This window comes from Chiloscyllium plagiosum, unplaced genomic scaffold, assembly GCF_037043375.1.
Source record: "Chiloscyllium plagiosum isolate Xiang-an unplaced genomic scaffold, Cpla_swu_hap1 HiC_scaffold_26, whole genome shotgun sequence".
NCBI lineage: Eukaryota > Metazoa > Chordata > Chondrichthyes > Orectolobiformes > Hemiscylliidae > Chiloscyllium > Chiloscyllium plagiosum.
The window spans coordinates 33,704,677-33,729,731 of record NW_028270164.1 but is presented as its reverse complement, the minus strand read 5'-3'; the positions used below and the strand labels follow the sequence as shown (position 1 = coordinate 33,729,731).

General features: G+C 39.7%; 1 protein-coding gene across 4 annotated transcripts in view; it reads right to left on the bottom strand.

Moving 5' to 3' along the window:
• Positions 1 to 25,055, bottom strand: part of LOC122563223 (metabotropic glutamate receptor 4-like) — a 1,237,105-nt gene that overhangs the window by 334,201 nt on the left and 877,849 nt on the right. For all 4 annotated transcript variants that reach the window (XM_087973618.1, XM_043716807.2, XM_043716804.2 and 1 more), the window contains exon 8: positions 22,633 to 22,772. In XM_087973618.1, coding sequence (XP_087829744.1) covers positions 22,633 to 22,772 — 140 coding nt within the window. The remainder of the gene's footprint in view (positions 1 to 22,632; positions 22,773 to 25,055) is intronic.

Genomic DNA, 25,055 nt, shown 5'->3' with positions numbered 1-25,055 from the left:
TCACTACCTGATATGGCAACTGTACAATTCAAGATTGGAGATGGTTACAGAGAGTGGTGAATTCAGCCTGGACAATCACAAAGGCCAACCTCCCATCTATAGAATCCATCTACTAGGCCTGCTGTCAAGGAGAGGCCACCAGCATTCTCAAAGATCCATCCCGTCCTGGCAATGTCTTTCTACAACCTCTACCATCGGGGAGAAGTTACAGAAGTCTGAACATATGCACCAGCCAGTTTTGAAACAGTTTCTGCCCTACTGTTGTTAGAATACTGAATGGACTCACAAACTCTGAACATTCGCCTACACTGTGTTTTTGTTTTTGGTGCTGTTTATCTATTATTTACTTGTCTATGCTACTTAACTCTGTGATCTGCCTGTATTGCTCACAAGACAAAGCTTTTCACTGTGCCTCGGTACACGTGACAATAAATTCAATTCAATTCAAACAGTTCTTGGACCCACAGATTCAATGCCTAAAATGTGCTGAGATGACCGATCTTAACTGTGGAAGTTTTGGGAGTAGAACAGCTGGGCTTTGATCAATGGGGAATTCTTTGAGAATGTGCAGGATGCAGCATTTCATGTTACATGTCTTGGATGTTGAAGTGGGCCCCACAGTTACTCCATTTCTCCAAGGGTACCAATGTCCATCTTACCATTTGTAAGTTCAGGCATGTTAACCAATGTTTCAATTCCCCATCTCAATTCTACCTCCTCTTATGCCTATGGCCTTCCGTAAAGGGGTAGAGGTTTGAAACCCCACAAAGCTAACAGGAATCTCTGGTGTAAATTCAAAACCTAGCACAACTAGGTTAGTGACCATATTTCTGCTGTCCCCATAATATTTATACAAATACTCCACCGGAATGGGCATGGACATTCGATCACAACATATCCTGAATCTAATAACAATTCAGTAAATATTGCTAAAATGAATGGCCACTAATTTAAGGTGAATGCAAACGATACATTGTTCAATAGCACAAGGTATAATTAGTTTTACAAAATACTGAAGGCATATCACCCAGGAGGGTGAAAAGTTGAAGTAAATGTATAGAGAAGAAACACAAAACTTGGATTATTTAGTTGTCCCTCAAAACTCAAACCTTTGCATTTCATCAGGTTTTAAACATTTAGTTCTGCTGAAATGCTGCAGCCATTATAAAGATTAGATTCCCTACTGTGCGGAAATAGGCTCTTTGGCCCAACAAGTCCTCCGAAGAGTAACCCACCAGACCCATTTCCCTCTGACCAATGCACCTAGCACTACGGGCAATTTAGCATGGCCGAATTCACCTAACCTGCACATCTTTGGACTGTGGGAGGGAACCGGAGCATCCGGAGGAAACCCACGCAGACAAGGGGAGAATGTGCAAACTCCACACAGACAATCACCCAAGGCTGAGAATTGAACCTAGGACCCTGGTGCTGTGAGGCAGCAGTGCTATCCACTGAGCCACCGTGCCGCCATAAAGGTTGTATGACGACTGCAGAATAAATTACAAGATGGATGGTGAGAAAGCCCAATCTGGAGGCATGATTTAGGAACATTAGGAAAGTGCAATCCTGAATAGTAACTGTCAACATGACCATGGTAAGTGAGATTGGTGTTAGCACAATTGTCCTGTTTGAAACTCCAAAGCTAATTCCTTAGATAATGGCATCCCAGGTCCAGCAAGAGCTACCAGCCACACTCAATGGTCTACAATACCCCAGAACATGGGAACTGTTCTGAGAGAAAATGGAATACGAAAACTCCGAGCAGTAGAGGGCAAGCCTACATTATGGTGCATGCTTAGGTATATATGTATCAGGAAAGGATTGACAGCATGAGTCTCGTTCACTTTGATTAAAAAAGTCTGGGGAGTCTTTAAATTCTGAAACATTTTGAAATAGTTAATAAAGAGATAATGATGGCTCTTGTGGGAAAAAGCATAACCAGAAGGCATCAATAATTGAAAAGAATTGCAAAGGGAAATTCAAAAGACACTTTTTTTACCCCAATAGTGAAACTCTCTATTACTGGGTGTGTTGAAAGGGACAGTATTGATAGACTTAAGGAGAAGTTAGATAAGCATAGAGGGAAAAGGGAATACATACTGCAATAGTAGGTATAAGGTGTGGAAAAAATTAAAGGAGGAATAAATGGAGCATGAACTCTCTCATAGTCTGGCTAGACCAAATGGCTTGTTTCTAGGCTTTGTATCTCAGGTAATCAATGTATCATGTTCTAAGTGGATAGCCCATGATTCCATCTGACAAATTATGCCTGTTAACCAGTATGGTCAAAGCATGTCCTCACAGAACCTTGAAATGTTTATCATTGCTCATTCGTGTCCTCACAGAATCTTGAAATGTTTGCCATTGCATTTTGATTACCAAGACATGAAGGAGCAACATAAAATTAATATCGTTAGTATGCAGACACACTTAGTTTTGTGCATCAAAGAACTGAAGCATAAGTTTGTTGATTTCATGACATTAGAATGGGCTTGGAATTGGGCATTTGCAGTTCCTAATCATCCACTTTATCCAGGGTTTTACTAAATAAGCATGTGACTGTTTTTTCGCCAGGAGAGGAAATGAAAATGCAAGCTAACCAATGCATTTGTCACCTTTTGATAAATGTACAGTCATCAGTTTTCTGTGGGCAACATCTTACTTAGATATAAGCTTTTGGGACAAAAGTCCAATAATTGAAGATAATCCAGTTATCCATTTACACTAACATGCTCATATTTTCAATGACAAAGCACTGCCTTGCTGATTCAGAGCTAACTAAGGCCCTTGTCTACAGTCATTAGTCAGCAAATGTCTCCACATTTGTAGTTACACATATTACAAAGTGAAAACAGCCTCAAATTTTAATTTTAAAAAAACTATGTAAAATTGCAAAATATGTGGTTGAGTCAACATAAATGCACCAAGAGGTATTGTGAACGCTGTAAAATGAGAAAGGTAATTTGAAAGCTTCTTCAGTTCAGCTCAAAATAATGAAAGACGGATAGAGACGTACTTGAAGCTAAACTTGGAAGGCCAATGATGAGTGTTTAGGCCAGGGCCCCATGAAATCAGTTACCTGGCCATCAGCGATATACTTGCTGTATACCTGCTCGCTACCACCATGATTTTAAGAGTGGCAGAGGTGGCTTTGTACAGGTTTCCCACCTGTGAAGTAATTGACGCCCTTAAGTAGTCAATTAATTCCCAAATAAGAGCCTAATCCCACAACCACTCTAATTTAACTGGCAGTGGGAGGGGCCATACTTGTCCATACTTGTCCTGAACAAAATGCACTCCATTGCCACCCCTTCTCCCACCTCCACCTGGAGACTCTCAGCCTCTCCGGCAAGATCTCAACATTTAGATACATTACTGAACGTCACGTCTTTGTCGCATATATTTCAAGAATTAAATTTAAAAATAGCAGCACATGAATAGGGGACAGTTCTGTGAAGGTATTTTTAACGTCTCTAAACATCATTACGACTGTAATGTAACTGCATCATTTACAGAAAGATATATGACCACAGTCAAGTCCTGATCAGACCCCAGTAGTGTTAATTGATAAAATATTTGTACTATTGGATTTATGACAGGCAGAGTAGACTAATTATGGCAATGAATTCAGATTTGACTTCAAAACAGAAGTTTTCTTCCATCACACTTAGAAAGGAATCATAGAATTTTCCCTATAGTTCAAGAAAAAGAAACTGGAAAGTGTCCAAAAACAGAAAGAACTGCAGATGTGTAAATCAGAAACAAAAACAGAAATTGCTGGAAAAGCTCAGCAGGTTTGGTGCATCTGTGGAGAGAAATCAGAGTTAACGTTTCGGGTCAAGTGACTCTGCCTTAGAACAGAACAGTTAACTGGACCGTGTCTGTTAAGTAAAGATTTTAAAAACTGAGATAGGAATGATATCTCTCTGCGATTGTGCCACTTTAACAGATAATGTTGGGAAACAGCTTAAAACATAGATCTGAATGCAGATATCAAAACAATGTAATTGTCTTCTATGCATTTATAGTCTTGTTCGTTTTTTCTCCTCTTTGTTCTTTGTCTGTAATAGTGTAGTGTTATATTGTTAAAGAACATCTACCATTTTGTGTGAATATATTTCACTGTTTACCAACATGTTGATGAATGTAAGACATAAATATGTGATCTAGGAGAAAGTGAGGACCGCAGATGCGAGAGATCAGAGTCAAGAGTGTGCTGCTGGGAAAGCACAGCAGGTCAGGCAGCATCCGAGGAGCAGGAGAATCGATGTTTCAGGCATAAGCCCTTCATCAGGAATGAGGCTTGTGGGCCGGGGGCTGAGAGATAAATGGGAGGAGGGTGAGGTTGGGGGGGGAGGTAGCTGAGAAAGCGATCAGTGGATGAAGGTGAGGGAGAAGGTGATAGGTCAGGGGTGGAGTGATATTTAATCTACCAAGATTAATTGATCCATCAAGTTTAATTTGGGATCTGATTTGTCTAGTGTGAACATCAGGAAGGGGATCATAACAAGAGGCTCAGCTGCATGGATGGGGAGGAACAGGAGTACAAAAGCGATATTAATAGCATGTTCAACAGTTGGGTGAACAGCCAGGTTTTTCTGCAATTGTAGATATGACGCTAGGATATTACGATATCCCCCTGATGTGAGGATTAAGGATAGAACCCCTACAGTGTGGAAGCAGGCCCTTTGGCCCAACAAGTCCACACTGACCCTCCAAAGAGTATCCCACCCAAACATATTCCCCATTGCTCTACATTTACCCCTCACGAATGCATCTAACCTACATATCCCTGAACAATATGGGTGATTTAGTATGCCAATTCCCCGAACCTGCACATTTTTGCTGTCTCTGAACAGCAGCAGAACATTTTTCTGGGGATGGGTGAACACCTAGAAGTTATGGCCCACATTGTAACCAACAATGTAAGTAGAAAGAAGGATGACATCTTGAAAATAGAGTTGAGAGAGTCAAGAAAAAGAAGGAAAGGCTGTAATCTCAGGGACTTACCTGAGTAACCAGACTTGTGTGTACAATAATGGGAAAATTGAGCAAATGAACACATGGCTGAAAAACTGATGTAGAAGAGACAACAATAGATTTCTCAGGCATTGGGACTAATTTTAGATCAGTTGGCACCACAAGAGGGGGGTGGGTTACACCATAGCAGGACAGATATTAATATCCTTTCTGGAAGATCTGTTAGTGTTGTTGAGGAGGTTTAAATCTAACTCATAAGATGGATGAGAACCTGACCAGTAATTCAGATAGGAGACAAAATAAAGCTGGAAATGGGAAATCAAAAAGTAATAAAGAAAAATGGAAATAATTCCAATAGAGTTACTATTTGGAATAATGCTAACAATACAGAATGAAAGACGCTCTGTCAGAATGCATGCTACATTCTCAACATGGTAGAATGAGTTGATTTGGTATAAATAGAAATAAACAGATCTGATCTAGCTGCCATAAGAGAAATAATACTGCAGAGTGACCAAAACTGGGAACTGAATATTAAGAATATTCAACATTTAGGAAGGAATGACAAAAGGGAAAAGGCCTCATTCCTGATGAAGGGCTTTTGCCCAAAAAGTCAATTTTCCTGCTCCTTGGATGCTGCCTGACCTGCTGTGCTTTTCCAGCACCACACTAATCTTGATTCTAATCTCCAGCATCTGCAGTATCCACGTCCGCCCAAAAGGGAAAAAGAGGTTGAGTAATGGTGATGAGGGATGAGATCAGAAACAGGCCGTTTTAGGTCTAGTATTATGCAATGAGAAAAGACTAATAAATAATCTTATTGTAAATGACTAAAAATGACAAAAGACTACAATATGATAAATTTTCCATTATATTTGACAACAATGTAGTCTGATCCAAAACTAAGAATTTAATTCTGAAGAAAAGGAAATAGAAAAGTATAAAAGGCAGGCAGACAATGGTAGGTTTAGAAAATACATCGAAAAGCATGATGGGATACAGGAAATGATTAGTATTTAAGGAATAAGTAAACATACATTCCTTTAAGGTATAAAAACCCAACAAGAAATAGTTGTCAACTGTGGCTGATGAATGAAATTAAAGATCATATTGGATCAAATTAGAAGGCCTCTAAAGTTCTAACAAAAAGTAAACCAGAGAATTTGGAGAATTTTAAAATTGAACATTGGAAGACCAAGAAATGGGTAAAGAAAGAGAGAAAAGACTACAAATGTAATCTAGTAAGAAATAAAAAAATTGTCTGTAAATGCTTCTGTAGAACAAATGTGGGTCCTTACAAAGAAAAAAACAGAGGATTTACGATGGGAAATAGGGAAATGGCAGAGAAGCTGAATTATTAATTTGCATCTGTCTTCACAGAGGAAGATACAAGAAACTTCTAAGGTATGATTGCAATCCAACTGACTATTAGGAATGACTTAAGGGGATTGAAAGGTAATAGAATTACAGAAATATTATGGTGCAGAAGGAGATCATTTGGCCTATTGTGTTCACACTGGAAACAAATCCTCAGAACTCCATGATCTACATCCCAATGTATTGCAAGAGGTGGCCATAGATACAATGGATGCATTGGTGATCATCTTACAAATTTCTATAGTTTCTGGAAAGTTATCTGTAGATTGAAAATTTGCAAATGGAACCACACTATTTAAGAGAGGAGAGAAATGTTTAAAAAATGAAGAATTACAGACATGTACCATTAAATAATGCTTCGGCCCCCAGCTGTTTACAATCTATATCAATTAATTTGATGTTGGACAAAATGTAATAGTTTCAAATTTGCAGATGACACAATGCCGAGTGGAAATGTGTGAGGAGGATGCATGAGGTTACATGGGGATTTGGATAGATTGAGTGGGTGGGAAAGAAAATGGCAGATGGAATAATGATGTAAATAAGTATAACGTTCTCCATTTTGATAAGAGGGGTAGACTATTTCTTAAATGGTGAGATTGGAAAGTGTCGATGCCAAAAGAGGCCAAGTATTTTTTATCATTAGTCACTGTAAGCTCACATGCAGGTTTAGCAGTCAATTAGGAAGGCAAATGGCAAGTTATCCTTCACAAGAGAAGTTGAGTACAGAAATATATCTTGCTTCAATTTTATATAATCTTAGTTCAACTCTACATGGAGTATAATGTGCAGGCTTGGTCCCTTGACCCAAGCAAGTACATAGTTTCTTTAATGGAGTGCAGTGGGGATTCACAGAACTAATTCTTGAGATAGCCTATGAGGAGAAACTGAGCAGATTTGGCCTGTATTCTCTTGATGTTGTGGTTCTGTTCGCCGAGCTGGGAATTTGTGTTGCATGGTATAGAGAACACCGAACGGAGAATTTACCACAAAGGTATACAGGAAAGCCACACACACAGACCAAGTCCTAAACTACAAAAGCAACCACCCCAACACACACAAAAGAAGTTGCATCAAGACACTATTCAAAAGAGCCACAACACACTGCAGTACACCAGAATTGCAAAGATAGGAAGAAGAACACCTATACAATGTATTCGCCAAAACCAGATACCCCCGCAATTTCATCAACAGATGCCTAAGGGAAAGACAACGGAATGAGGACATGCCACAACCCAAAGCACTAGCCACACTACCATACATCAAAAACATTTCTGGACTGACAGCCAGACTACTGCGACCACTAGGACTCATAACAGCACACAAACCAACAGCCACTCTCAGACAACAACTCACCAGGATGAAGGAACCGATACCCAGCATGAGCAAAACCAATGTAGTGTACAAAATCCCATGCAAGGACTACACAAAACACTACATAGGACAAACAGGAACACAGCTAACGATCCGCATCCATGAACACCAACTAGCCACAAAACGATATGACCAGCTATCCTTAGTAGCCACACACTCAGATGACAAGCAACATGAGTTCGACTGGGACAACACTACTATTAAAGGACAAGCCAAACAGAGAACAGCCAGGGAATTCCTAGAGGCATGGCACTCATCCACAGATTCAATCAATAAGCACATCGATCTGGACCCAACATACCGGCCACTGCAGCGGACAGCTGGAACTGACAACCGAAAGTGGCAGGTACAAATCACTATAAATGCCGGAAGAAACATCACAGAAGCGCTTCACAGGAGGCTCCCAAGCACTGAGGATGTCACCTATACAGGGGACGAAATGTCTGCAATACAAATTCCCAGCTCGGCGAACAGAACCACAACAACGAGCACCCGAGCTACAAATCTTCTCCCAAACTTGTATTCTCTTGAGTTTAGAGAATTTCATCGAAACTTACACATTTTTTTAAAAAGTAGGTAGAATAAATGCAAGAAGGATGTTTTCCTCTGGCTGGCAGGTCTAGAATGAAGAACACAGTCCCAGAATAAGAGGGAAGCGACTTAGGACTGAGATAAAGAGAAACTCAGAGGGTGCTAAATCTTTGGAATTCTCTAACCCAAATGGCTGTGGAAGCTCAGTTGTTGAATAAAGACAGATATTGATAGATTTCTCAATAATAATGACATAAAATGATATTTGGAGAATGTGGGAAAATGATGTTCAGTAGATGATCAGCTATGATTTAGTCTAACGGTAGAAGCCAAATGGCTTCTACTCCTGCTTCTATGTTCCTAATAGTAATGGCCACTCTTCCTGTGCTCCACCGCCGGTGTACAACTGTCACAGCCTGATTCGCTGGCAGTTCTCTGAGGTGACATCTCCCTGGAGATGGGCAGAAGTCCTGTCTCATGCTCAGTAGGGGACATCACCTGGATAATTATAGACGGGCAAGCTGGATAAACAGAGTCAGCTTCTTCCCTGATATTTAGTCTACTGAGAGGGGAACAGGCACTCACCATATAATCTAACCCCTCTATACATATCAACAAGCTAGACATGTGAGGTGCTAAGTTAAACATTTTCACTGCGTCGGGTTTAGGGCATTAATGAGACTAAAATATAAGGATATCAGCTGGCTAAATAGAGGGAAACACTGAATTCCAGCCCAGGAGGAATTTTGTGCAACACCTCTTCTCACTATTCGGCACTGCCTCTGCACTGATTGAGCATCTGGACTCCTGGCACACAGGGCTGTAAGCTTGTCCTCATGGCCTTACATTTCCCAGATTTCTCTTGATCTCCTGCCAACACTCTAAGACAGGATCATTGAAATCTCTGGAGAAACCCTTTATTTTCAAATTAATCATGTGATGTTTTCATAAACTCCACTACGCATCCAAACAGGCAAGATGGTTATTTCTGTTGATTCCTCATTCTAAAACTGAGAGTTTTGGCTGTGGATGAAGCAGTCACTGAACTTTGATGTGAAATTCAGGCATCAATATTAATTGGGTTGTATCACATTAATAAGAACCCAATGGCATTGCCTGATAAAAGCAGAAGGATGTCTACAGCTGACACGTTGTCTGGAGGAGGATTCTTAGTTGAAATATACATGATTACTCATTGGACACAATCTTATTGAAAAGGCCAATTGAAGAGCTGCTCAGATGTACTGAATCTAATGTTAATTGGAAAGTGAGTGAGGCTTAGATATAGGACTCTGCGGCTGGGCAGAGATCCCACCCAGAGAGAATTGCTAGCCAATCAGAGGCCAACAGTTCTTGTACTTGGCAGTGTCATTGAGCAGCCCAATAGCATCCCAAGATCACAGCAGAATGATGGGAAACGGAGTTCTGGGGTCATGGAAGAAGGTTGTTTAAAGGAGGGGTAGACTGTAGTTCTCAACATAAAACCCCCTGCCTTACATGCAATACATTGAACTTTATGATTGCCTTTGACTGAGGGACCCACCCCCACCCCCACCCCAGCTGACAAACTGACTGTACAGATTTACCTGGCTGGTCAGGCCTGATGACAACATGCCAACTTTGCAGTGGGGGTAATTGCTGTGGTGACAAGTTGAGACTTTTAAATGGTCCTTAGTTGGCCATTTTTGGTGCTTAGTTAGTAAAGGAGTGGCAAGGTCCACCCTGGACCTTTCTGGCAGGAACTTATTTTGGGTGAGAGGCATTTGAGTGGAAAAGTTCAGAACCCGTGTGGAGCATTGGTTCAGCATCAACTGCAGTATTGTACCCAAGGCTGAACATCACACCTTAACGAGAATGTGAAGGTAGAGAAGGGAAAATATTGAGCAGAATAGTTTCATGGATGAAGAACATCAGCCACGTAGATAGATGACAGAAACTAGGGCAATATGTTTGTAGAAAACATTTAGAGAGAACTTTATAGAGGTTTGTAAAATTATGAGGTCTCTAAACAGAAATAGGGTCAAACTGTTCCTGCTAGTGGAAGGATTGAATGCTGGAGGCCTCCACTTTAAACTGACGAGCAAAAGGAGCAGTAGCAAAATGATGAAAAGCATTCTGTATGCAGAGTATTTAAGATCTGGAGTGATCTGTTAGAGACTGTGTGGCTGATCAATCGAGGCCTTCAAAGGGAATTAAATATCAGAAGTGAAATTATTTGCCAAGTTAAGTGTGCCAGGAAAGTAGGAGGGACTAGGTGAGTTGTAATTCCAGAGAACCAGCATGGACATGATAGGGCACTTGGCAAGCACTCTGTGATGGTGTACACTTAATTTAATTTTTTTCTGTAATCAATGTATTCTGTACAAAGGAAGGGTCACTCAACCCAAAAAGTTAACTTTGATTTCTCTGCACAGATGCTGCCAGACCTGTTGAGCTTTTCGAGAAATTTCTGCTTTTGTTTCTGATTTACAGAATCCACAGTTCTTTTGGTTTTTATTCTGTTCAGTTGCAGAGCTGGTGTCTAACAATGCACAGGGACTCCTGTCTTCAGAGAAAACTCGACTGTATTTAAAATGTACTTATTAGAAAAATGCATCCTGCCTTGAGTAGCATTCTTGATCAACTTATCAACAGGTATGAACTTTCTATTTCTGCAGTAATGGGCTATTAAAATTGTGTTTTCAGCATATGCTGATTGTGAAACAACATTTACCATTTCACAAATAGCATTACAGTTGCAATGTACCATACCAATGTGCCATTTTGCTGCCTTGGTGCATTTTGAAGGAACACTGGAAAATAGCATTGCGTATGGAATACTCATCATTTTCCAGTTCAGTTCAATCACAAGCTTTGGAATTCTCTTTCTAATTTCCCTCCAACTCTTCATCCTTAACATTTTCCTTAATAAGAAAACTTTTAGTCATCTGTTCTGATATCTCAGAAATGGCATAGGATCAAATTCAAAATCATAATTGTGTTGTGAATATTTTACTGTATCCAAGAGCCCAAGTGTTGTTGTTGATGTTGAAACTAACTGGTCATTCAACAAATGATCCAAATTCGCATTTTTCTAGGAAATCCATTTTCATGATCATTATTACAGTAATCTAACATGTTGAAAATAAACCATTCATATTTGAAGTCTATGCAGAGCATAGACTTCAAGATGCAGTTAACATGGAAGCTCCAATGTAATCTAGCACTTTGTGTATTTTTCAAATTACTTACTCCTAAATTTAAAAATTTGAATCACTGAAATCTTTTGTTGTCAAGCAGCTACTTGAATCACTTCTGGCGAGTAACATCATATAACTACATCGTAGTGACCCCCTTACAAGTGAGCCCCCGCAAGATCTTAAGGTACCTACCGTTATTTATCTCAAAGGAGACCACATCAGCATGCCATGACTAAGGATATGGCAGGTCTGATTGATGACCGGAGCACAGTTGATGTGGTGCATATGCAGTCAGTCAATACCTTAATTGTCTGCTGGGTATATAAAATATACAGGAAAAAAGATGACCGAGTGCAATAGACATTTTAGAGGATAGTTACCAAAATCTCAGGTGAAGTTGCTGGAGTCCTAGGGGGCCATAGGGCTCCCCTCTGACAGAGATGACTGGTGGTGATTTTAACCCAAGGGTCACCATGCCTTAGGCAAAGGGTGAGGTTGAGAACATGGGGACTTCATGGTGACCTCAGCGGTGTGGAAATTGAACCCACTCTGTTGGCATCACCTTGCATTACAAACAAGCCATCCAGCCAATGTTGACTCACTCCAATTGTTGAAAGACTGGTTTACACTGGCTAATATTATCATGAAGGTCCAGCCTTCTCAACTTGCTGTTCGCCAAATGCATGGTGACCCTTGGATTAAACTCACTACCCATTGTTTCTCTTTGGGATTATGGCAATTTTACAAAATGTAAAACTAATGATGGGTCCTATTACAAGTATTCTCATTATGTCATTTTCCATTACTTTGAGTATTTAAATGGTATTTTGATCTGTTAAATAAAACAAAGGATTATAATCTTTTTGCCACATGCCCTTTGCTTATTGTACTTTAACCAAATATACTCCTATTACTCTTTTTTTTCAACATTTTAATGAGCAAGTATCATTACTGTCATGAGTGTGGTGCTGGAAAAGCACAGCAGGTCAGGCAGCATTCGGGGAGCAGGAGAATCAACATTTTGGGTATAAGCACTTCATCAGGAATGAGGCCTCATTCCTGATGAAGTGCTTATGTCCAAAATACTGAAATATATTACTAAAATAGAAAAGAGGAGTTTGTGTCTGTTAAATATTTGCATAGTTTGCATATAAAAATATTTTAATTAGCGAATATACAAACATTTCATTTAGTTTTGGCATTAGTTTACCATGTAATTTAACTTACAAGAAACTAGATGAGCTGACAAACTTACTTCAGTTGGCCAAAAGAATCCAAAGATTCTATAAGTATAAGCAGAGTCACCAAGGAATGCTTCAAGATTAAATCAGCTCATCATTTTCCAGTTCAGTTCAATCACAAGCTTTGGAATTCTCTTCCTAATTTCCTTCCTACTCTTCATCCTTAACATTTTCCTTAATAAGCAAACTTTTAGTCATCTGTTCTGATATCTCGGAAATGGCATGGGATCAAATTTGAAATCATAACTGTGTTGTGAATATTATACTGTTTCCAAGGGCCCAAATGTTGCTGATGTTGAAACTAACCGGTCGTTCAACAAATGATCCAAATTCACTTCTTATTTTTCTAGCAAATCTGTTTTAATGCTCATGTTGAAAATAAATCATTCATACTTGAAATCTATGCAGAGCAATACACCCCTTCAAATTGCAGTTAACATGGAAGCTCCAATGTAATGTAGTCCCTTGCGTATTATTCAAATTAATTACTCCTAAATTATAAAATTTGGATTACTGAAATCTTTTGTTGTCAAGCAGCTACTTGAATCACTTCTGGCGAGTAACATCATATAACTACATTGTAGTGACCCCCTGACAAGTGAGCCCCTGCAAGATCTTAAGGTACTTATCATTATTTATCTCGAAGGAGACCACATCAACATGCCATGATTAAGGGTATGGCAGGTCTGATTGAGGAAATGACTTAAAGATGGTGCAGATTAGCTAAGACACTTTCAAATAAAAATCCAATCAGTCTCCAAAATCAATTTTTTTCTTATATCCTATAAATGATAAACGTTTTTTTGTGATCTATGCTGAAGCTTGCACTAGATAAGGTCTCTTTTTTGAATCAATTTAGAAGGTGACAGTATTTTTCTAAAACAGCTAACAATAACGGCCACTAATAATTGGAGAAATAAATAAAACATGATCAAGTCTATCATGGAAGAGCAGGGAAATGGACAAATTGGGTAGGTTTTTCAACATGACTCAAATGGCCGAATGACACTTTCATGCTGTATCACTCTAAGATTCTGAAGACTGGGAAAAACACTGGGTGTAAGTTTGCTCACTGAGCTGGAAGGTAGTTTCAGACGTTTTGTCACCATACTAGGTAACATCATCAGCCAGCTTCCAGTGAAGCGCTGGTGTTGTGACCCGCTTTCTATTTATGTGTTTTAGTTTCTAAGGGTGGGTGATATCATTTCTGGTTCTTTTTCTCAGAGGATGATAAATGGGCTCCAAATCAATGTTTTTATTGATGGGGTTCTGGTTAGAATGCCATGCTTCTAGAAATTCTCGCGTGTGTCTCTGTTTACTTGTCCTAGGATGGATGTGTTGTCCCAGTCAAAGTGGTCACCTCCTTCATCGGTATGTATGGATACAAGTGATAGCGGGTCATGTTTTTTGGTGGCTAGTTGGTGTTCGTGTGTTCTGGTGGCTAGTTTCTGTCTGTCTGTTCCATGTAGTGTTTCTTAGAGTCCTTGCAGGATATTTTGTAAATGACATTTGTTCTGCTGATTGTTGGTATAGGGTCTTCTAGGTTCATTAGTCGCTGTTTAGGTTAATTTAAATGATCCTAAAAGACCCCATACAAATGACCAGCAAAACTAATGTCATTTACAAAATACCATGTAAGAACTGTAACAAACACAACATCATACAAACAGGCAGAAAACTAGCCACCAGGATACATGAACACCAACTAGCCACAAAAAAAACCATGATCCATTATCATTAGTATCCTTACATACAGATGAGAAGGACACTATTTTGACTGGGACAACACATCCATCCAGGACAATCTAAACAGTGATATGCTTGAAACTTCTTAGAAGCATGGCATTCTAACCAGAACTCCATCAACACATTGCTTTGGACCCCATCTACCATCCTCTGAGAAAAAGAACTGGAAATGATATCATCTGCCCTAAGAACCCAGGACACACAAATAGAAAGCAGGACATAACACCGGTGCTTCACTGGAGGCTCACTGATAATGTTATCTAGTATGGTGACGAAAGGTCTGAAAATGAACCTTCCAGCTCAGCGAGCAAATTTACAGACAGAACCTCAACCTGAGCTATAAACTTTCTCAAAAACTGGGAAAACACTGCCAGTTGAGGAATGCTTTTAAAGATTAAAAAAAAAGCTGTTTAGAAATTAAATAATGTTGTGAAAAGCTCAAAGCTGCTGAAACTAGACATTATTTAACGATATGTTCAATCTTGCCCAAACTGCAGTTATGAGTGTGAGCAACCAGTGGAATATTAAACTAAAGAACAGAGATAAAACTACACTTTCAACATTACTGACTGAAGTATGGTAAAATAGTCATTTGTTTAAATAAATAGCAGCCATTGTGGTTATCATTTCATTGATATTCAGTCATTACAGAAAAAAATGAAGAGCTTGGTTAATATACCTTCAGATACAACTCATTTATTTAATTATGAAGTTATTTTCCAACACATCTGCTGTTAAAGTAAGTAGAAGTAACAACATTTACTGCTGTGGGGCTGATATTTTTATTAACATATTTTACACTTTTCTAATTTATCAACCATTGAAATGCATGTAAACATTATTCTTGCTTTGAACCTACTATACTGCCATTGAACCATACCATTTCAATACTAGAAACGGAGATGGGATTAATACACGAATTCTGGTAAATTCAAATTCTCAAAAATAAAGGTGGAACAATCTCACATACAAATAGACACCATAGGTTTGACTTTAACAGATTTAAAATCCACCCACTCGCACAGATACCACTGCTAATGATGAAGCAGTTAAAACTGGGGATAACAATAGCAATGTATATTTATACATTACCTGTATTTAGTAAAATCTTCTATAGCTCTTCAGTGAGAGGGTTTTGCTGTGACATAACTTTAAAAGGGGACATGCTAATGAACAAGTACTTAGGATGTAGAACATGTGACCAGTAGCCCTTTTTAAATCAAACTTGCAGCTTTTGATTATAGTTAAGGATTATTGAGGTGCTTCTCTGCAACGATAGTTATCGAGTTTCTCAAACATTTGCCAGCTGAGCAGCCTCATACCAGTTCTTAAACTAAAAGGAACTATACTTGATTACCAGTATGACATTGCTAAATCTTTGTAAGTAAACACAAATCCACAACAGGAGGAAATATTAGAATAGATTATCAAACATTGATAAAAGAGGTTTGAGGGAAATAGAGATCTGAAAAGGGCCGAGGTAGATGACAGTACACCCACTAATGGATGAGTAGTTCAAATTAGGGATTTATATGACATCAAAATTGAAGAACAGAAGGGCTGAAGGCAGTTATAGTGATAGGGAGTGGCATGACCATGAAAGGATTTGAAAACATGAATTGAAATTCTAAAATTAAGGCAATTCCTGACCTGAAGTTCAGATCAGTTGGTCAGCACAGGGCTGGTAGAAGAAAGGGATTTGGTGGGAATTTGGGTCTCTGCTGTTGAGATTGGAAGATGCAAGGCCTGCTAGGAGATCACTGTTACCACAGGACTATTCCAAAGGCATTACTGAGAGTTCGAGCAAGAGCTGAGATGTGATACCAATACAAGCACATGTTGTTATTGAGAAGATGAAGAAAACTTCTGTCCACTGCATTTAGGGATAAACACTATGACAGAACAGTTAGAGTGTGGAAGAGCTAAAAGGAGTAGTGATGAAGAGTGGTTGAGTAGAATAGGCATATAAGTGGTAGACAAGAGCATGTATTTGATAAATAGAAAATGATCAAGGATATATCCTCTAGAGTGATAAAAACCTGTCCAGCACCAGCTAGGATGCATAAGATAACTTTACTGGCAACTTAGCCAAGAGATAAACATAACAGTTGCTGAGTTGTCAAAATCAAAATTATGGACTTGCAACTATTAGATTACTAAACATGTTAACTGGCTAGGAAGCACTGTCTCCCAAGAAAATGAATAATATTTGAATCTTACAGTAGTTCCTATCTGTCTATCCAAACAGGCATATTGGAACAGACCTGTATGGCTGAGTTAGTCTCTGCTTTCTTGGACATTACAATCTTTACTAAAAGAAAGTTTTGTCTCCATGAGACTTAAGATATAGACTGTCATGTTTTCTGTCCCCCAATGTCCAAAAAAAAACAGTAATCATCCAAGTAATTGGGTGGTCAATTCAAAACAAAGAACTGAAATGTCACCCTGTAAAGCTAGCAAACACAAAATTGTTTCAGAAGTTGAAATTGTAAAGTTAATAGAGTTTCAGGTACAAGCACAGTATGGGGCTTAAGTATCAGTGGTACTGAAAAATGAATACCTGCAGGTTAGCTATGTCAGGATGCGAAGATGATGACTGAAGGAAGATGATGAAGGCCATAGGTAATGGCCCACAGCAGGTATTCAATGAGAAAGCAGAGAACACAGTTAAAAAATCAAATAACTGACACCAAAAGATTTGACCCAAAGGACTAAGTCTCTCCATCTCTGCACATTTAGCTTGTCAGCAACTGATAACACTGTAAATATAACCTTGCTAAGCTGTATAGCAACTTCAGATTTTGGACATAATAGTGCCATACAGCAAGCAAACGGAATGACTCCTGATCTCTTAAAGGTCACAAGTAGGTCAGCTTCCTGCACTTATATTAAATGTTTGGGATTGTACATAATGGTCCAGATTAAGTGTTGGAAATGGTGGTGAGGCTACCAGCAATCACCTTTTTTGAAGGTTAAATTGAGCAGTAACTATCAGCATTTACACATGCTCAATTCAAAACTGAAATCAGGAAGTTGCTGTTGAAAAGCTCTGCCACAAGCATTGTTACGTCGCTACTACTTGAGTAGAGACCCAGCATTAAATTCATGATGAGCATGAAATTGTGAAAACATTTTTATTCTTTCCTGTAGTGTGGCTCTTGTTAGAAAGGCCAGAATTTATGACCCAGCCCTTATTCCATTTCAGAATGTGTTGATTTTAAACTACTACAGCCAATGGAGCAAAAGTAGACCCAAGGTCTTGATAGGTAGGGAGTTCAAAGATTTTTATCCAGTGAAGAGGGTTCCAACTCAGGATGATGAATTACTTAGAACATAGAACATAGAAGAATACAGCGCAGTACAGGCCCTTCGGCCCTCGATGTTGGGTCGATCCAAGCCCACCTAACCTACACTAGCCCACTATCCTCCATATGCCTATCCAATGCCCGCTTAAATGCCCATAATGAGGGAGAGTCCACCACTGCTACTGGCAGGGCATTCACGACTCGCTGAGTAAAGAACCTACCCCTAACATCTGTCCTATATCTACCCCCCCTTAATTTAAAGCTATGCCCCCTTGTAATAGCTGACTCCATACGTGGAAAAAGATTCTCACTGTCGACCCTGTCTAAACCCCTAATCATCTTGTACACCTCTGTCAAGTCACCCCTAAACCTTCTTTTCTCCAATGAAAACAACCCCAAGTGCCTCAGCCGTTCCTCATACGATCTTCCTACCATACCAGGCAACATCCTGGTAAACCTCCTCTGCACCCGTTCCAGTGCCTCCACATCCTTCCTATAGTATGGCGACCAAAACTGCACACAATACTCCAGATGAGGCCGCACCAGAGTCTTATACAACTGCAACATGACCTCAGGACTCCGGAACTCAATTCCTCTACCAATAAAAGCCAGTACGCCATATGCCTTCTTCACCGCACTATTTACCTGGGTGGCAACTTTCAAAGATCTTTGTACATGGACACCAAGATCCCTCTGCTCATCCACACTACCAAGTATCCGACCATTAGCCCAGTACCCCATCTTTTTGTTACTCTTACCAAAGTGAATCACCTCACACTTAGCTACATTGAACTCCATTTGCCATCTTTCTGCCCAGTTCTGCAGCTTATCTATATCCTGCTGTAACCTGCCACATCCTTCCTCACTGTCTACAACTTCTCCGACTTTCGTATCATCCGCAAACTTGCTCACCCAACCTTCTAACCCCTCCTCCAGGTCATTTATAAAAATGACAAACAGCAATGGTCCCAAAACAGATCCTTGCGGAACACCGCTAGTGACGGTACTCCAAGATGAACCTTTGCCATCAATTACTACCCTCTGTCTTCTTCCAGCCAGCCAACTCCTAATCCAAACCTCCAACTCACCCTCAAAGCCATACCTCCGCATTTTGTGCAGTAGTCTACCATGGGAAACCTTATCAAACCCCTTACTAAAATCCATATACACCACATCTACCGCTTTCCCCTCGTCCACCTCCTTAGTCACCTTCTCAAAGAATTCAATAAGGTTTGTGAGGCACGACCTGCCCTTCACAAAACCATGCTGACTATCCTTGATCACATTATTCCTATCCAGATGTTCATAAATCCTATCCCTTACAATTCTCTCTAAGATTTTGCCCACAACAGAAGTGAGACTCACCGGCCTATAGTTACTAGGGTTATCCCTACTCCCCTTCTTGAACAAGGGAACCACATTTGCTAGCCTCCAATTTTCTGGCACTATTCCTGTAGACAATGAGGACATAAAAATCAAGGCCAATGGCTCTGCAATCTTCTCCCTTGCTTCCCAGAGAATCCTAGGATAAATGCCATCAGGCCCAGGGGACTTATCTATTTTCACCCTTTCCAGAATTTCCAACACCTCTTCTCTACATACCTCAAAGCCATCCATTCTACATAATTGTGACTCAGTATTCACATCGACAACAATGTTCTGTTCCTGAGTGAATACTAACAAAAAGTATTCATTCAGTGTCTCCCCAATCTCTTCAGCCTCCACACGCAACTTCCCACTACTATCCTTGACTGGACCTATTCCTACCCTAGTCATTCTTTTATTCCTGACATACCTATACAAAGCCTTAGAGTTTTCCCTAATCCTACCAACTAAGGACCTTTCATGTCCCCTCCTTGCTGCTCTTAACTCTCTCTTCAGGTCCTTCCTGGCTACCTTATAACTCTCAATCGCCCCAATTGAACCTTCACGCCTCATCTTTACATAGGCCGCCCTCTTCCATTTAACAAGGGATTCCAATTCCTTATTAAACCACGGCTCCCTCACACGACCCTTTCCTCCCTGCCTGACGGGTACATACTTATCAAGGACACTCAATAGTTGCTCCTTGAACAAGCTCCACATATCAATTACGCCCTTGCCTTGAAGCTTACTTTTCCAAGCCACACATCCTAAGTCATGCCTCACCGCATCATAATTTCCCTGCCCCCAGCTATAACTCTGGCCCTGTAGTGCACACTTATCCCTCTCCATCACTAGAGTAAAAGTCACCGAATTGTGGTCACTGTCCCCAAAGTGTTCACCTACCTCTAATTCTAACACCTGGCCTGGTTCGTTACCCAGAACCAAATCCAGTATGGCCTCACCTCTTGTTGGCCTATCTACATATTGTGTCAGGAAACCCTCCTGCACACATTGGACAAACACTGACCCATCTAACGAACTTGAGCTATAGCTTTCCCAATCAATATCAGGAAAGTTAAAGTCCCCCATAACAACCACCCTATTACTTTCACTCTTCTCTTGAATCATCCTCGCAATCCTTTCTTCTACGTTTCTAGGACTATTAGGAGGCCTGTAAAAAACTCCTAACAGGGTGAGCTCACCTTTCCTATTCCTAACCTCAGCCCAAACTACCTCAGATGGCGAGTCTTCATCCATCGTCCTTTCCACAGCTGTAATACTATCTTTGACAAGCAATGCCACACCTCCCCCTCTTTTACCCCCACCTCTGACCCTACTAAAACATTTAAACCCTGGGACCTGCAACAGCCAATCCTGTCCTTGTTCTACCCATGTGTCCGTAATAGCCACAACATCGAAGTCCCAGGTACCAACCCATGCTGCAAGTTCACCTACCTACCTTAGTGGGACCCTAGAGGTTGTGGTGCACTGATGCACTAGCTGTTCTGGTCCTTCCAGAGGTCATGGGTTCACATAGAAACATAGGAAACAGGAGAGCAAGTAGGCCATTTTGCTCTTCAAGCCTGCTCCTCCATTCAATATGATCACGGCTGATCATCCAACTCAACAGCCTATCCTGCTTTCCCATATAACCTTTGACCTCCTTTAGCCCCAAGTACCAAATACAATTTCTTCTTGAAATTTGGAAGGTTTTATCACAGAAAGCTTGTGCTTTGTACATTGCATCTCGTCAATGGTCCACACAACTATCACTATGCACCTGTGATAGAGGAGTAAATGTTTAAAATGGTATATGGTTTGCCAATCAAGTAGAAAGGTTAGGTTTTGAGTAACATGGAGCATTTTGAGTGTTGTTACAGCTACATTCCTCCAGGCAAATGTTTCATCAGACTCCTGATTTACAATAGTGGAATGAATTTTGGAGTGAGGAGATGAGTCATTTATTGCAGAATACTCTTATATTCACAGTATTTATGTGACTGGCTCAGTTAAGTTTCTGGTCAGTCATGACTCCCAGTATATTGATAGTGGGGGATTGAATGATCTAAATGTCAAATGCTAAATTTAATATCCATAAAAATTATGTGCTAAAAATTAATTTCAGACGCAGGCAAATGTCCAAATCAGCATGATTGAAGTCACAGTAGAAGCAATAATTGCACAGAATATTCCTAAATATTCCTAAAATGGCTACATCTTAGGTATTTTATGTTTACCTACTAATGTCATTATTCATGCATAGCACAGCCAAAACTGAATTCCTTCATTTCCAAAAATTTATTTGAAATAATTATTTGGATTTCTCCTATATTTTCTTTGAACTGCTCTTACGTTTCTTTATCCTTGTGTGCTGAGTTACTGAAACCATAAACCTTCTTGAAAAAAAATGGCAGATACATAAGTTAATAACTTATGTTTTGTAGTAGAGTGCTTTCTATTAACACAATGCTTTTGAGTTGCAGATTCTGTCAACTTTTCTTTCAAACGATTTTGAAGAGGTCTCTTTCAGTGGTTCAAAGAACCTTTTTATTCTTTTTAAATTCAGACCTCAAAGACAAATGCCTTTTATTTTACTGTTTGTTTTACTTGCTTCTGTCCATAGTCTGGCTGAATCTATTCTGGCATTTAGAACAATCATTGTTACATGGCAAAGATTTTTTTCTTTGTAAGTTTTATGTAAATTGTAATTTTTTATCACTTCTACCAAAACCACTTTGCATACAATGTATTCTAAGGAATTGCTGTATAATAGCCTTATAAGATCTTCAAAACTGTATTGTTTACTACAGAAACCTCATGAAAAAAATTGCCGCAACAGGTTGCTAGCTGAAAAAAAAACATAAGACAAGCCTGATTTCAGTGCGAAGGACAAGCCTAAAGTACAGACATTCCTGATGAGGTTGGATCTTGTGACCCATATGTAAACCAATCATCCTTTTAAAAATCAAACTTAAGAGGGAAAAAGATCACTTCAGACAGGGTTGAGTTTCTTCTAAAGTTCTATACTGTCTTCTTCAGAATGAGGAAGGATGAAGGGGTGGATTCCTTTGCATAATGAATAGCTCAAGAAGAAAGAGATCAAATGAGGAAGTTTTGAATAGATTGAATAAGAAACTGCAAACTCCAGCTGGAAAAATTGTCTTCATCTGTCCCTTTATCTAATGGGAGTGCTAAGCCAGACTTACATACCACAGATCATATACTTGTCTGATCTATTCAGGATATGCATGATTCTCAACCTGTTGTTTCCTAATAAGTTATTTTAATGTAGCTTATTGAATATTTTTTAGTTTAACTCCACTTTGACTGTGACTCCTGAACCTAAACATCATTAAATTGAAGTTCAAGTGACCATGACTACCAAAGAAAAGACAAAAACACAAATGAAACACTAATTCCTATTTTCTTTAGTGATAAAAATCACAGTAATATCCCATGGTAACCTCTTTTATGACACATTTCGCTTCAGAACTGTATTTTTTGAAGAAAGATGGAAGGTATAATGCTTACATTTAAACGAAGTTTGTTCGCCCATTCTCCAATGACTGAGTATGCACGTGTAGCATTGTTCTTAACTTGGTATTGATAAATGTCATAATGTCCAGGAGCATCACCATTTTCATTGAAGGTCACAGGGACCCCTGCACTTCCTGTAGACAGTGAGATAATAAATTGTTACTTTTCTTTAGTAAAACTTTCAAAACTACTTCACACACTAACCCCAAATAAAAACTATTTTGCATGAAAATTTCCAATTGAGTGCTCTTCTTCCCAGTTCTGAAATTCAATTAAATGATTCTAAATATTAACAAAAATCTTAGAGAAAACATTAGGGTGTGGGATACAGAAAGTGGAGGTACCGGTGTTGGAGGGGGTGGACAAGTTAAAAATCACATAACACCAGGTTATAGTCCAACAGGTTTATGTGGAAGTACTAGCTTTCAGAGCACTTTTCCTTCATCAGGTAACTAATCACCAGTTATCTAATGAAGGAGAGCGCTCTGAAAGCTAGTACGTCCACATAAACCTGTTGGACTATAACCTGGTGTTGTGTGATTCTAAACTAAAATACAGAAAGTAGATCAATCAGCTTTCCAAATTAAATGGATTCTCAATTTGTCATCAGGAATATCAAGCTGGTGGTTTTGGAAGCCTTTTTTAATGGTGGTTTCGTTGAGTGATTTGAGACTTAAAGCTATACAAAACGTAGATTATTTGCCTTGCATTCTGTAGAACATATGACTGCTGCTCGTTACTGCTCAGTTGTAATCCATAAACTCTCCTGAAGGTCACTCGACCAAAAACGTTAACTCTGATTTCTCTCCATAGATGCTGCCAGATCTACTGAACCTTTCCAGCAATTTCTGTTTTTCTTTCTGATTGACAGCATTAGCAGTTTCTTTAGTTTTACACTCCACCAGTGTAAGTGCCACTATCTTCCAAATAAACCTGTTGGAGTATAACCTGGTGTTGTGTGATTTTTAACTTTATATTCACCCTAATACTTCACTCTCAATCTATTTCTGCTGCAATATTCACCTCCCACTAAGACTCATGCTCTCCCACTCTCGCTATTGCCTGCAACATCTTCCCTTACTCACTATCATCCACCTCAAACCTTGACAACACGAACACCGAATCCCCTCGGTGCTGTCTACTCACTCATTCAAGACACCTTCCACCTACACCAATCGTGATAGCTCCCACTTTCATCTCTCTTAATACTGCCTTTCACTCATTTCAAGTGGGAAACAGCCCACAAGAGGGCAGAAGGAGTCAAGGTGGATGGTAGCCTGCCCAATATTCAACTCATTCCTTTTGAAGAAAAGATGCTGAGTTGGACTAATCTGAACTGGGTCTGGGCTGGTATCTGAGGCTGCCCCGATCTACTGTGTTATGACATGGGTAACCTCCCCCCTCCAGCTAATTTAAACCAGCAACATAGAAACGATTTACCCTGTGCGATAATCTGTGAAAATTCGAGAGGCCAAAGACTATCCCAAAAGTCACTATTTAAAGTAAAAATTAACAACTTTATTTCTTAAAGTTGAACAGAGAATAATTAACTAACAGCACCTTAGATTGATGCCAACAATAGTGGGCGGCACAGTGGCACAGTGGTTAGCACTGCTGCCTCACAGCGCCGGAGACCCGGGTTCAATTCCCGCCTCAGGCGACTGACTGTATGGAGTTTGCACGTTCTCCCCGTGTCTGCGTGGGTTTCCTCCGGGTGCTCCGGTTTCCTCCCACAGTCCAAAGATGTGCAGGTTAGGTGAATTGGCCATGCTAAATTGCCCGTAGTGTTAGGTAAGGGGTAAATGTAGGGGTATGGGTGGGTTGCGCTTCGGCGGGTCGGTGTGGACTTGTTGGGCCGAAGGGCCTGTTTCCACACTGTAATGTAATCTAATCTAATCTAATGACATTTGTAGATTAACCCAAATGACCAATGTTACGTCTAAACCATGATTTACTTGTATATGGCCACCTCCAGAGCCACTTACCCAAAATCCACTATGAGTTGATTTCAGAAGCCTGATAGCCTTGAGTCATTGAATATTTTGGAATCTCTTTACAACCTTACTGATTCTTATCTTTCAAGCCATGGGTCATGCAGGGATTTTACTGCACAAGTCTCTACAATTCTCTAGAATCTCATTCTTCATATCTGAATCTGGACAGTAATTGGGCAAGCCATGGGTAGAGAGAGGCTTGACAAGATTGAACAGTGGTAGTGTCACAAGATGTCCATGCTTATTTATTTCCAATAGGGAATTATCAGTCAGACATCAAACAAAACATGAATGCGTGACTGATTCATTTCTCCCTTTTTAAAACTAAGTGGAATCAAGGCAATTATAATGCACTTACGGCAACTCTGGACAGACTGGAATTTGAGCTTGTAATTTTCCACTAGGATCATTTTCATGAACCTT